We start from the raw sequence: 12,745 nt of genomic DNA, 5'->3' as shown, positions 1-12,745 counted from the left end.
GCAGAAAGCCTGGGAGAGTGCAAGGCCAAAACCCTCATATCTGAAAGTGGGAGGCTGTCCATAGGAACAGTCTTGTCAGAAAAGGCATGCGGAGTACGTTATGCCAGTCACTGCAATTGCCGGGGAAATAGCAGCTTCTTACTCTGTGGCAATAAGCATTTTATTGTCCCATATATTGGTCATAAATTCTCCAGCTGGTCTAATAACAGGCAAAGAGGAGGACTAGATAACTATTTATCTGGAATCGTGTCCTTAATTTATCCATCCGGGCAGGAAAACACCTTCTTAGTTTACTGGTTTGAGTCTCTCCACTCTAATTTCTGCCTGAACTGGATTGTGATGAAATCTGAAAGTCTTTTAGAGTTTCTACTACATTCAGTCCAAGAGAATGAGGAAGAAAGGGAGGGGTAGGATTCTGCCCTCCCTTACTCTCAATGCAACCTTGGTACTATTATATAATTGTTATATTACAATATAATTGTTATATTATGATGGTGCCCCAGGGCTGTGAATAGGAACAGGGCCCTATTGTGTTCAGCTCAGTGCAGGTACCTCGAAAGTCACATTGCACCCCACAAAGAGTTTACAGGCTACAAATGGAGAGGATGGCTGTCTTGTCCCCTTTCACTGGGCAGCGCGTAGGTATGCATTCACTGGGTAAGTCATACACTGCATAGCTTCTAGTAGTTAAGTCCATTCCACATGCTGGGGCTCCTGCATCCTCCAGACAGGCCACACAAGCTCCCTGCATCCTTCCCCCATGAAGCCTCCCTTCTCTGCCCTCCATTAGTTTTCTTCCTTTCAGGGAGCCAACATCCATCAGGGCATTAACATCTTAAACCTCCTTAGAGGTGGGGCAGAGCTATGATGTATTATTACAGGGGAGGCACACATGGGCCACGGGTTAGCGAGGATTTAGTTAGGGAGCTTCTGGAGGGGTTGGACGTATTCAAGTCAGCCGGCCCGGATGATCTCCACCCTAGAGTTCTAAAGGAACTGGCCGAGGTCATTGCAAGTCCCCTGGCACAACTTTATGAGCACTTGTGGTGCTCTGGTGAGGTACCGGAGGACTGGAAGAGGGCCAACGTGGTCCCCATCTTCAAAAAAGGCAGGAAGGAGGACCCGGGAAACTATAGGCCGGTTAGTCTCACCTCGATCCTAGGCAAGCTGTACGAGAAAATGATGCTGGCACACATCCAGGAGGGGCCAGCAGGAGACTGCATGCTTAGGGGCAACCAACATGGGTTCATCAGTGGAAGGTCCTGTCAGACCAACCTGGTGGCCTTTTACAATCAGATCACCAGATCGTTAGACGCAGGGGTTGCAGTGGATATAATTTTCCTGGACTTCCGGAAGGCTTTTGACACTGTCTCTCACCCCGTTCTCATTAAGAAACTGGGGGGCTGTGGTGTAGACACCCACACAGTCAAATGGGTCGCCAACTGGCTGGAGGGCCGCACCCAGAGGGTGGTAGTAGATGGGTCCCTCTCAACCTGGAAGGACATGGGCAGTGGGGTCCCGCAGGGCTCGGTCCTCGGACCCGCGCTGTTCAACATCTTCATCAGTGACTTGGATGAGGGGGTAAAAAGCACCCTGTTCAGTATTGCTGATGACACTAAGATGTGGGGGGACGTGGGTACATTGGAAGGATGCAACAGGCTACAATCAGACCTCGACAGGTTACAAGGGTGGGCAGATGAGAATAGGATGGGTTTCAACACAGACAAGTGCAAGGTGATGCACCTCGGGAGGAACAACCGGCACCATACCTACAGGTTGGGGAACTCCCCTCTTGTCACCACGGAGGCGGAAAGGGATCTGGGGGTCATCATTGACTCCAAGATGAACATGGGCCGGCAGTGTGGGGAGACAGTCAGGAAGGCCAACCGCACCTTGGCATGCATCCACAGATGCATCTCGAGCAGGTCCAAGGAGGTGATCCTCCCCCTCTATGCGGTACTGGTCAGGCCACAGCTGGAGTACTACGTCCAATTCTGGGCGCCGCACTTCAAGAGGGATGTCGACAGCATGGAGAGGGTCCAGAGGAGGTCCACTTGTATGATCAGGGGAGAGCAGGGCAGGCCCTATGAGGACAGGCTGTGGGACCTGAACCTGTTCAGCCTCCAAAAGAGAAGGCTGAGGGGGGATCTTGTGGCCTGTTATAAACTAGTCGGGGGGATCAGCAGGCATTGGGGTAGTCACTGTTTCCCCGAGCACCGCCAGGAGTGACCAGGAATAACGGTCACAAGCTGGCAGAGGGTAGATTTAGGTTAGATATCAGGAGGCACTACTTCACAGTCAGGGCGGCTAGGGTCTGGAACCAGCTTCCAAGAGAAGTGGTGCTGGCTCCTACCCTGGGGGTGTTTAAGAGGAGGTTAGATGAACATCTTGCTGGGGTCATTTGACCCCAGTACTCTTTCCTGCCATGGCAGGGGGTCGGACTAGATGATCTGCTCAGGTCCCTTCCGACCCTACAAACTATGAAACTATGAAACTATTATGCTGAAGGTGTTAACAAGCAGTTCTTGAGGTTGCAGCTGTGCTAAACTGATGCTAAGAATCCCTTGCATCCCACCTTCCCTGTTCTGTTTTGTTCTCAGCATTAACAGGGTTCTGCTCATTTATGCCTAGGATATCTCCAGAAATGTTGGTGGTGATCAGGCATAAATACCACCTGCGAGGCATGGGGCATGATAAAGGGGAGGTTTTGGAGCTACATATCTAACCCATAAGGCTTAGGGTGTCTCAGGAGGCACTGACTTTGAGCAAGAACCGGCAATGGATCCAAGATCAACAGGGTCTAGTGGGATTCAGGAGGACCATGATCACACAAACTTGTGGGTAGCTTCCCAACTTATTATTTCAACCAACAAGACATGGCAGGGGAGATTAGAAGTTGCCCACAGGGTGGAACAGAGCCCTAGGGGTCACAGAGCCCTAGGGGTCGTCACAGCCATCCCTGGGTATCCCATGCTGTGACAGTGGTTAATTCAGATGCTTGCTATTGTCTTTAACTGTGGGGCTAAGCTGTACTGCTACGTAGCGCATCCACAAGTGACAGATAGTGGAATGACCTTTGGGGAAGGTTAGCTGTGAAATAAGCAGGGGTAACTCTGATGAATAATCAATTATGGACCAGGTACTGGCAGCACAACCAGGATGTGGTGAGGACAGCAAAGGGCAATAGTTTCCTAAAGAGCGACATATATCCTTTGATGGTCTGTGACATGGACAGTACAGATTGCCACTATAATAAACCTGCCCAGCCCTCAGCCATGGGTCTGCAAGTTGTCAACAGCAGAAGAGGTAGAAGAAGATGTTAGACTCTCAATGGCTGCGAAGATGAATGAAGGCTGCAGAGGAGCAGGATTCCCAGTTGTCATGATCTCCTTGCCATTGGATCAAGGTCCTGTTGTGTCAAAAGCCATGTGGAAGCTGATGTGCAGTAGCTTCTCCACAATAAAAAAAGTCACACACCTCTTTATAAATATGGCAAAGTGATAGTGATGGCTTCTTGGAACCATAAAGATTTCATGCCTTCTCCTACAAGGCTGAGGATGTACCCCAAGGGGCTGGGCTTGAGTTTGAGCTTGGGTTTGATTTTCAGTGCTGTGAGACCAGTTTCTGTTTTGGTGTCTGTTATTAATGATACTGTTTGAATACCCTTGGGAATAAAACTAAAGAGATGCATAGTCAAGGGAATCACTCGAACTAATCACAGTCTGGTCTACATGACAGATACTCAAGGCCCACTCTCTCAACAGCAATTCATCCCTAGGCAAGCTGCTTCCACCTTCCTCAGGGATAACAATGGAGAAGGACAGCCCTTGTTTTCTGTCATGCCATGCCCACTGGAGAAGCTTATCCACAGGATGTGTTGAATTAATACCTACACCCCTCCCTGACCTCTAGGTGCACTTTCTTCCCAGTCTGCACTGGAAATCCTCTCTCTAGCTTCCCCATGGGCTGCTTTCAGCAGATGCGATCGCATGGATGGCCCTCCATTGTGATTTATCCCAGCCACAGCTTAGGTAAAATAGGAGTGAATCTACCCCTTTTATCATCAATTTAAGCTTAAACAAGGCAGGCTGAATTTTAGAACAAAGCAGGAGATTGGGACATCTGGGTTGTACTTAGCTACTGACCCTTTTTGTGATACTAGCCAAGTCACTTTTCTTCCTCGGTTTCCCCTTTTGTAATATTGGGATAAGTTGCTGTAAGGCTTAACATGGTACATGAAGTGCTTTGAGATTATCAGCTGAATAGAGCTGGAAATTACAACAGCAACCACTTTATTATAGTAAGCTTTAGGAGCAGATGTCCTCTACTGGTATCCTTGTGGGAAGGTGGGTTTCCTGCATCAGGCAGGGGATTGGCCTTTGAGGTCCCTTCTAGTCCTACTTCTCTATGACTGGAAGCACCATCCTTGCCTGAGATGACTCCATGATGGGACAGAGAAAGACTCTTGTGTGATAGACATTACAAAACCAGTCGCAGAACCTGGTTCAACTGCATGTGGTTCAGCTAAACTATGTCCATCAAGCTTTAGTTATCCCGCGATGATCAGGCTCCTTAATGAGATATAACCCCATGCATGTGTATTATGTTACGGGTTGTAACACATTATCAGGTTGTAAAGTATAATGTCTATCATGGTCTTTTGATGCAAATTGAAAGTGCCATGGTGAACATATCACAGAAGCTGTAGCACAGAGGAGGGTGTAGGCCTGGGGTCCCTTCCCCCACCCCCTTTCTATGAAGCACAGAATATCTGGCAAATCTCCTCTCTTTTGCTCACTTGGCTCTTAGGTCTGGTCACTGATTTATCATCAAAACTTACCTTCACGTATCAAGATGATCAGCTTGCAGTCATCGTTCAGTCTGTGTTCATGTCGAACAATTGCTCTTAGGGGATGAGAATGCAGTTTCTCACCCAGGATCAACTAGCCATGAGGATGTTGTGGGGCAGTGTGGCCTGGACTTGCCAAACAGCAACACAAAGCACCCCCTCTTTGTTTAGCTCACCGTGCCGCCATCATAGGTTCTTGATGGTAATTGGACATTCCCAGATACAGGGTACAGATATCGAATGATGACTAGATGAAAAAGTAAATTCCTGGCTCCATAGTGAAGGCCACCAACTTCATGTTACTTGTGACGTAAGTGATGTCTTCACCCAGGTTTCTGCAGCAGAGATTCCTAAGTATTAACCCTTCTGAGCTCATCAGCATGGGTGCCAGAGCCTGCCTTAGCAGGACAGCCATGGTAAAACAAGTGTTTCCAAAGTACTGTAGCCGCAGTGGTACTTGGCACTTCAAGAGAGAGCTCTTCTGGAGTCCATGGGGCTCTTCTGGAGTCCGGGGACTCCAGTGACCTAGCTTCTCCCTGCTCTCGATGAAAACAGAAGACGAGCTACTTTCACTTGGAGTTCAGAGAGGTGCAGGTGGTGTGAAGACCAGATACTGTTCTACAGGCTCATTCCCTGACTTCTCTTCCAGGCCATAACTCCAGGGTTAAGCAATGTTGGCAAAAAGCAGAGAAGGAATATTTAGACTTGAGGGGCAGAATAGCTTGAGATTAACTACGTTTAATAGCTTTATTCTAGAACTACATTTGATATGAACAGGGCTGATGGGATCCAACAGTGTTTGTAAGAACATCTGGTAGACTAGAGGGAGGAAGGCAAAACTAGCACTTTCTCGCTATGGGTGTTGATAGGGTCAGTCTAGTCCACACCACCAGGACAGGCACTTTCAGGAAGGACAGGCTGCCACGCTTAATAAGAAAGCTGGGGAAAGCAAGAACACCTAACAACAAGCCTGGTACTGGCCATGCCATCATCACCGAAGGTGGTTTTCATGGCATAACCATCGCCCACTAGTTCCTTTATATTAGGCTACTGTGATGTCTTTGGTTGCTGCTGCCTTATGACATTTGCTTTTTCTCTGACAGTAGGCTACATCTTAGGACTTGATTGAAATCCTGGTGAGAAGTCAGACTTGACCCATCAGCTTCAAATGGTTTGGGGTCACTTCTGTAGAACAAGATGAATGCCAAATGAAGGCAGTGTGGCTGTCTTTTTAATGCAGTTCATTCAGGGAGTTTCAACAAAACGTTTAAAATCTTTCCTTATTTCAGCTACCTGCTGGCTGGCTCCTGGTAGCAAAAGAGAAATGGCTTTTCTGTAATGGCAAATGAGAAAATGCAGTCTTCTTCTGCAGATGTCCCAGAATTTCACTTGAAATCCAGATTTGGGTTTGTTTTTCCTTTTAAGTTCTGAGCGGCAGGGTTAGGTGGAGTCTAACAGGTAGACCCGGGCCAAACAGAGTCTGAGTGAAACCTGCCAGTAACCCCTGGAGATGATTTCCCAAAAGACTGCGGCTCTGTACAGACTCAGAGCTTTTTGAAAACACTCAGCCCATGGGAGCTCTGGGAGTTGAGCACCTTTGAAAATCAGGTCGTTAGCTCTGTGATCTTTTTCCTTGCTGAAGGAAGCTGTCAAATATAGCTTGGGCTGGTTTAATTCTAGAGGCAGGCAGGCAAATTGGAACAGCAGCATCAAGTGAGAAATGAATTCCTCCATTTCATTTAACATTAGATCATGTCAACCTGGGACCTGAACTAGCTCCCGTAGAGATCAAAGGCACAACTCCTACTGACTGCAGTGAAAGTGAACCATTTCACCTCTGACTTCCAAGACTAAAAATCACGGTGGTCCTGGTCTTTAAAGGTAGAAGTGATGGACGTTAACTGTGTCCTCTTCCAGGGTTTCTTCTATGACTATGTGGCAACCCTTCCCTCTTTATGTGCTTTACTCACTGATAAAAATCTTCCTTAATATAGAAGGTGCCCCACAGGTGTTTTGTGCCCCCTCTTGAGCACTCAGTTAAGTAATGCTCAAACCTCTAAAAGCCATAAAATTAAGTTGAGACTTCAGGTGTAAGCTTCTGAACCCTAGAAAATACGGTGGTAAAATACACACTGGTGTAATCATAATCCTACCTCCCGTCCTTTTGAACTGATGGTCTGCCCCTGGTTCTGCCCATAGTATTTCACAAGGTTTTCTGGCCATGGGAGTGTTAACAATGAGGTAGCTCCTGATCGAGCAGCTCCTCCCCTAAAGCCGAGTTTTGCCTTGGCAAAGAGAGAGCATTTGACTGAGTTACCATTGTCCATCCTGAGGCCTATTTCCTGACTCATCCGCAAAGGCAGAATGGAAATATGTGCTTTTATGGACCTACTAGGGTATATCACTCAACAGGAGTTGAATTAAAGCTGCATTAACACATACGCTTACTCTGTATTTCTTGGCCTTCAGGACTTGAAGTTGGAAATACTTGAAGGAAGTGTTTCATTGCCTGATTTTTAGAGATTTGAGCACCCTGAACACATTGGAACAGCTCAGCATGCCACGTGTTAAAGACAACCTTAACCATGTCAGCGAAGTTGTAGTCAGTGAATCTCCTGGCGGGGAGGGGGGTCTTCTTTTTTTCAAGAGGAAGAGAATGTGTCTTGTAGGGTTCATGTAAGTTTGCAGGCAATGTGCTCTTGTGACAAAGTCGTAAGAGTAAGACCTCACTTTTCTGCTTTTCAAAGCAGGTAACAGCCTTATCTTTATCCTATAGATAGTTGACCTCCCCAGGGAGCAGAGAGGTGAACTGACTCAGCAGCAGAGACAGAGAGAGCACCCAGTTCTCACAAGTAGGGTTTTTTACATAATTACTCTATGATACCTGACCATACCTTCCCCTCCCCGAGGAATGGGGATGACGGCCCTGCTTTCAAATGCCTGGAGGTGCCATCCCTGACCACTGCTGTAGTCTGTCTTCCAGAGCCTTGAGAACTGCCCTACCTGGTGGTTGCACAAGCTTTATGTGCATGACGAGACTGACTCATGTCTCTCCTTCTCTCCCTCCCTCCCAACACACCTTCCCAACAGTTCTTCAGAATATGTTATCCCCTCCTCCCTGAGAGCATTTTCAGGTCATTCGCCCCTTCCCTTCCCTTTATTAACATTTGAGAAGCCTTTACTAGATCAAAAGTTGCTCTTTGCTGTCTGCTGCCCATTGCTAGGTCCATGGCACAGGCAGTTTATTCGAGTTATACTTTCCCGAGGACATAAAGCCAAGCTTTGTCCCCACTTCACTGTTTTCCTCCACCAAGGGCGGCCCTTGCACTTCTTTGCCCCTCATGCCCATGGATGGCCTTCAAGTTAGTGGTGCTCTCCTTCTCACTCCCGTCAGCCCCTGGACCTCACGTAGCATGAACTATAACTCTGTATGGTTTCCTGCAGGTTAAATGCATATCACCATGAGAGAGGCCTAGACAGATAGGCAGGCCTCACATCATACCAGTCACTCAGAGGGAAAACTAATCTCAGACTATAACCCTGTTCCTATGCCGAACTTTTCATTGTTCTTCTACCCAGATCAATGTGTAGCCCTAAACCCAGCCCTCCTCCCCTACTTCTCCGTACCGCTTTACATTCCTCCCAATAGCTTCTTGTCCCTTGCTGCATCCCTAAGGCCTTCTCCCCCTAATTCTCACCTGCTTTTCTGGCTCCTGTCTCTCCACTCAGAACAAGAACTGGTATGTGTAGTTTATTTCCTCTTTGAAAACAGCTTGGTGCACTTCTGTGCTCAGATCATAGCTCCCCGAAATGTGAAAGGAAACGGATAGCAAAATGCTTGCAGTTCTTTTAAGGATTCCTACACAATTAATCCAAATTGGCTGCATGCAGCTCAGGGTCAGTGTTCAAATCTTATCTTGTATACCCACTCAGACCTCATGAAAACTGGCTGACTAGAAGTGTGCCCCAGCTACTCTTTTTGTACAGATACGTGGCTGTATGTTTGCCATGTGCCAGGTTAGAGACTCTGGCTCTTCCCCTCACCCCCCAAAAAATTTCAATATTGCTTTTCAAGAGGCGGGAAGTGCCATGAATCAATTGGCATAAAAGCTGAGTGTCTGAGGTCAGTTTGAGCTCCATATGTATGCGGAAAAAAAAATGACAGTAGGATTAATACAGGCAGTCCTTGGATTTACGACACAATTGGTTCCTGAAAACTGCGTCTTAAGTCAAAACGTAACTCGGAACCAATTTTCTCATAAAAAACAGTGTTTTAAATAGGGGATTAGTTCCTGAACCAAGGCCCGATACCGTATTTTCACCAAAAATACCCCATAACTTTGTACTCCATCAGTTATAGATGAGTAATATAGCTACATCAATGTATTTATATTGTAAATAGCAATCATATTGATTTGGAAGGACTTCTTTGTGGTGACTCTGTTGGACTTTTTGAAGGGCTCTTGGCTGGAGTCTTCTCAGGAGTCCTGGCTGCAGGTGTTTCTGGAGTCTTGTCTGCTTTCTTAAAGAAAGTGTCCAAGGACGTTTGGACAGATGTTCGAACCCCAGAGGGATGAGCGATGCAGCGAACTTGTTCCCTGGCATGGCATCACATCGGATCAAGTGTTGTAAAGTGGAACCGGACCTCAGAAAGTTGAAACAGGGTGTCAATTTATAAACGTTTTAAGTGCGAAATGTTGTAACTCGAAATGTTGTAAGTTGAGGACTGCCTGTACATGGGATAAAACCACCTGAAAACTAGTGGGTCTGCCTAACCAGCATCCTTCACTATGACATCTATAAGAAAGAGCTAGGTTTGTCATTGTCCAAAACAAAGCCATAGAAAAATCTTCTCAGGACTGAATGATCTGGGCAAAGGAATTCTGCTGGGTATTGTTGGGATGCAAGAGGGAGGGTTAGAAGCAGACAGAGAAGAAATCAAGACACTTCCAGCTGGTAGCACAACCCTAAAAAAGTTTCAGAGAAAGTACATAAATAGGCACACTGCTGGGAGGAGTTTAGTGCATGAACGAGGAGTCAGTCTCCTGTTGTATGTTGGTATGGACCTAAAGGCAGGGGGGAAGGCCTCGCATCCTCCCAGAGGGTTAGAGGCCACTGAGATCCTGGCACAAACGTGGAAAAGAGGGATATGGGGCTCTGGCCCAATGGCCTAGCTGCCAAGGTTTTGCTTCTTTCTCTTCACCCCCTCTTCCCCTCTACCACTTATCCATAGTTCTCCCCTGCACATCATTTCCCTTGTCTCACCACAGCCCCAAAATGCTCTTTCCACTTCCCCTCTACCAACCAACCTTCTCCTCCCCAAGCCACCATTCACATGGGTATTTTTTCTTTTCATTTGAACATTTGCTGACTTATCCACTGTACTCAGATTATGTTGCCTCACACCGTGCAGATTTTAGTAACTCACTTACAAATTTCAGGCAATGAAAAGAACCAAACCAAAAGTGACTGAGTACAGATCATAATCAGCATCTACTCCTTCGTCCTCTCAGCCATCCAGCTGCTTAGCTACCCCATCTACACACAGACATAGACACGTTTTGGTACGTAAGAGTTTCTCATATTCCTCTGTAGACAGCAATGCTCTTTATTGAATACCATTGAAGACCATGTTCAATGTTGCTTCCTCCAAGGTGGAAAGGGTGCCTTCCACTGGCTCAGATAATTGCTGAGTACCAGAAAATTAAATTAAGGCAGAGGCATAACAGGACAGCTCCATGCCTGTAGCTGTGGCTATTTCTATGCCTAGGACTAGGACTGTTGCCCCAATTGCCCTCCCCCACTTACACTGCTGCCTTAAGGTGCACGTCTTGCAGGGTAATGTGGAGGAGAAACAGAAACCACCATTTTCCTCACGGCAGAGGTGATGGAGCATACAAACAACTTCTCACTGTGGGGGAAAAGAAAGCGAATACATTGAAAATCTGAGGAAAACTCCTCCATAAGGGACAGGTGACAAAATATTAGTGTAGGGGTACTGCTGCGAATGAGGATTTATTGGCCATTTGTGCGACGGAAAAAAACACACATAAAAGATGGGGCTGTCAGCGAAAGAGCCGCAGTGCTTTATCTGCATGAGGCTGTGTTAATAAAAAATAGTAATCACACGCGGGTTGGTTTCTGCATCGCTGGAAGGATCCACCATCTGATCCAATCTATCATCTGCCTGGCTTAGTTGCCTGCTTGTTTGCCTTGCCGGCCTTGGATGTAAACAGGGAATCTAGACACAACCGTGGACACGGATGCCATGTACATCACCTTTGCACAGATATAAATGATGCCTGGCTCGGGAGAAGACAGATGCTCACTCCTCTTGGAGCACTTGGCACAGTTATAGCACTTCACCGCTAGCGTGGGGGGAGGAGGTCGTAGCTTATTTGCCTACATAGCCTACATCAGCAGTTCTCAGCCCTTTTAGACTCAAGGCACCCCGTGAAACTTGCCAGCCCTTAGTTTTCGCTCTTTGGCTACAGAAAAATAATAGAGAAATTCTGTTGCAAAGCTCTCAGAAAGACCACCAATTCCAGGATTTATCTTGCGAAGCACGTCTGCACACCCTCAGCGCTCACATTGTGTGGCACCCGTGGCATTTCTGAGGCTCTCAAGGCACCGCAGCAACGGCGACGTGTAAGGGGTGCACACTGGTGCACGTGCACCCCCTGCGATTGGCTGTGCCCCCCAGACGTTGGCCGCCGGCAGCATCCCCCGCTGCCGCGGCCGCTGCAATCGCCGTACCCCGCAGCCTCGGCGGGCACGAGGCGTTCACGCACCCTGGGGCTGGGTTATGACATGCTGAGGCCCTAAACTTCGCCCAGTTTAAGAGGCCCCATGTGATCAAAATAATCCACAAAAATGGATTTTCACGACATTTTAAGGCGACTTATTTCTGTACGCACTTATGAACTCAAGATGACTAGTAACTGGGGAGCCACAGAGATGTATATTTCTGTCATATGAGAAGGAAAATGTCAGGTTTTGTTTTTTTCTTATTTAGAGGCCCGAACCTGTAACTGAAATAGCTTAAGCCTAAATCCAGCACCGATGCCCCCAAGGGGCCTAGCACCCCGCTTGCGCATTGCCGGCGGCCCACCGGCCCACCGGCCTCAGGACCCAGCCAAGCGTCTCGCCCTCGCGGCGGGGACGAGGGAGGCGGCCGGGAACGGAGAGGCCTCCGCCGCCCCGCAACGCCCGCACCGGCCTGCGGTGTGACGTCACACACGGGCGGCCCCGCCCCGGCCCAGGCGTGACGTCACAAAGGGCGGCCCCCTGCCCCGCAGCGCCGCGCCGCGCCACGTGGGTCGCCGGTCGGCGGCAGAGCCGAGCCGCGCCGAGCCGAGCCGCGGGGCAGCGCCATGGGCAGCCGGCTCCGCACCCTGCGCCCGCGCCGCAGCCGCCCGCTGCCCCGGAGCCGGAGAGCCGCCCAGCCGGGGGCGCCGGGCCGCGCCCGCTGAGCCAGCCATGGGGGCTCCGGCCGCCGCTGTGCCCCGGGGAGCCGCGGGGCTCGCCAGCCTGCTCGCGGTGCGTGCGGGGCCGCGCGGGAGGGTGTCCGGTCCCCGCCGCCGGGGAGGGGGATGCTCACCCGGGAGCGGGGTGGGGCCCTCGCGGGAGGGGGAGAAGCCCGGGGGTGGGGGGAGCCTCTGCAGGGTGCCAGGCGGTGGTAGCACCCTTGGGTGGGCGTGCGTGATTCGCATAAACCCTGAGATTTCCGCTGGGAAGCCGGCGCGTTCAAACCCTCCGGTCTCCCGGAGATGCGCGCGGCAGAATCGCTCTGCTGTTTTTTTCCCGTCGTCCGAAAAAAAATTTTAAAAATTGGAAATGGGAGATTTGGGATTTTCCAGGTGGTGCGTGCGGTGCCCAACCGCTGGTGGAGCGGGC

At 49.1% G+C, this 12,745-nt stretch overlaps 1 protein-coding gene across 1 annotated transcript in view; it reads left to right on the top strand.

The window, feature by feature from the left end:
• Positions 1-12,134: 12,134 nt before the first annotated feature.
• Positions 12,135-12,745, top strand: part of TNFRSF21 (TNF receptor superfamily member 21) — a 65,221-nt gene continuing 64,610 nt past the window's right edge. Inside the window, exon 1 of the mRNA XM_090031292.1 lies at positions 12,135-12,388. Within this exon, the coding sequence (XP_089887418.1) occupies positions 12,329-12,388 (60 nt within the window). The 5' untranslated portion in view covers positions 12,135-12,328. The remainder of the gene's footprint in view (positions 12,389-12,745) is intronic.

The sequence above is a fragment of the Crocodylus siamensis genome, chromosome 1, assembly GCF_052110815.1.
Source record: "Crocodylus siamensis isolate JL-2025a chromosome 1, ASM5211081v1, whole genome shotgun sequence".
NCBI lineage: Eukaryota > Metazoa > Chordata > Crocodylia > Crocodylidae > Crocodylus > Crocodylus siamensis.
Note: the sequence above shows the minus strand (reverse complement) of the source record. Positions and strands in the feature narration are given on the sequence as shown.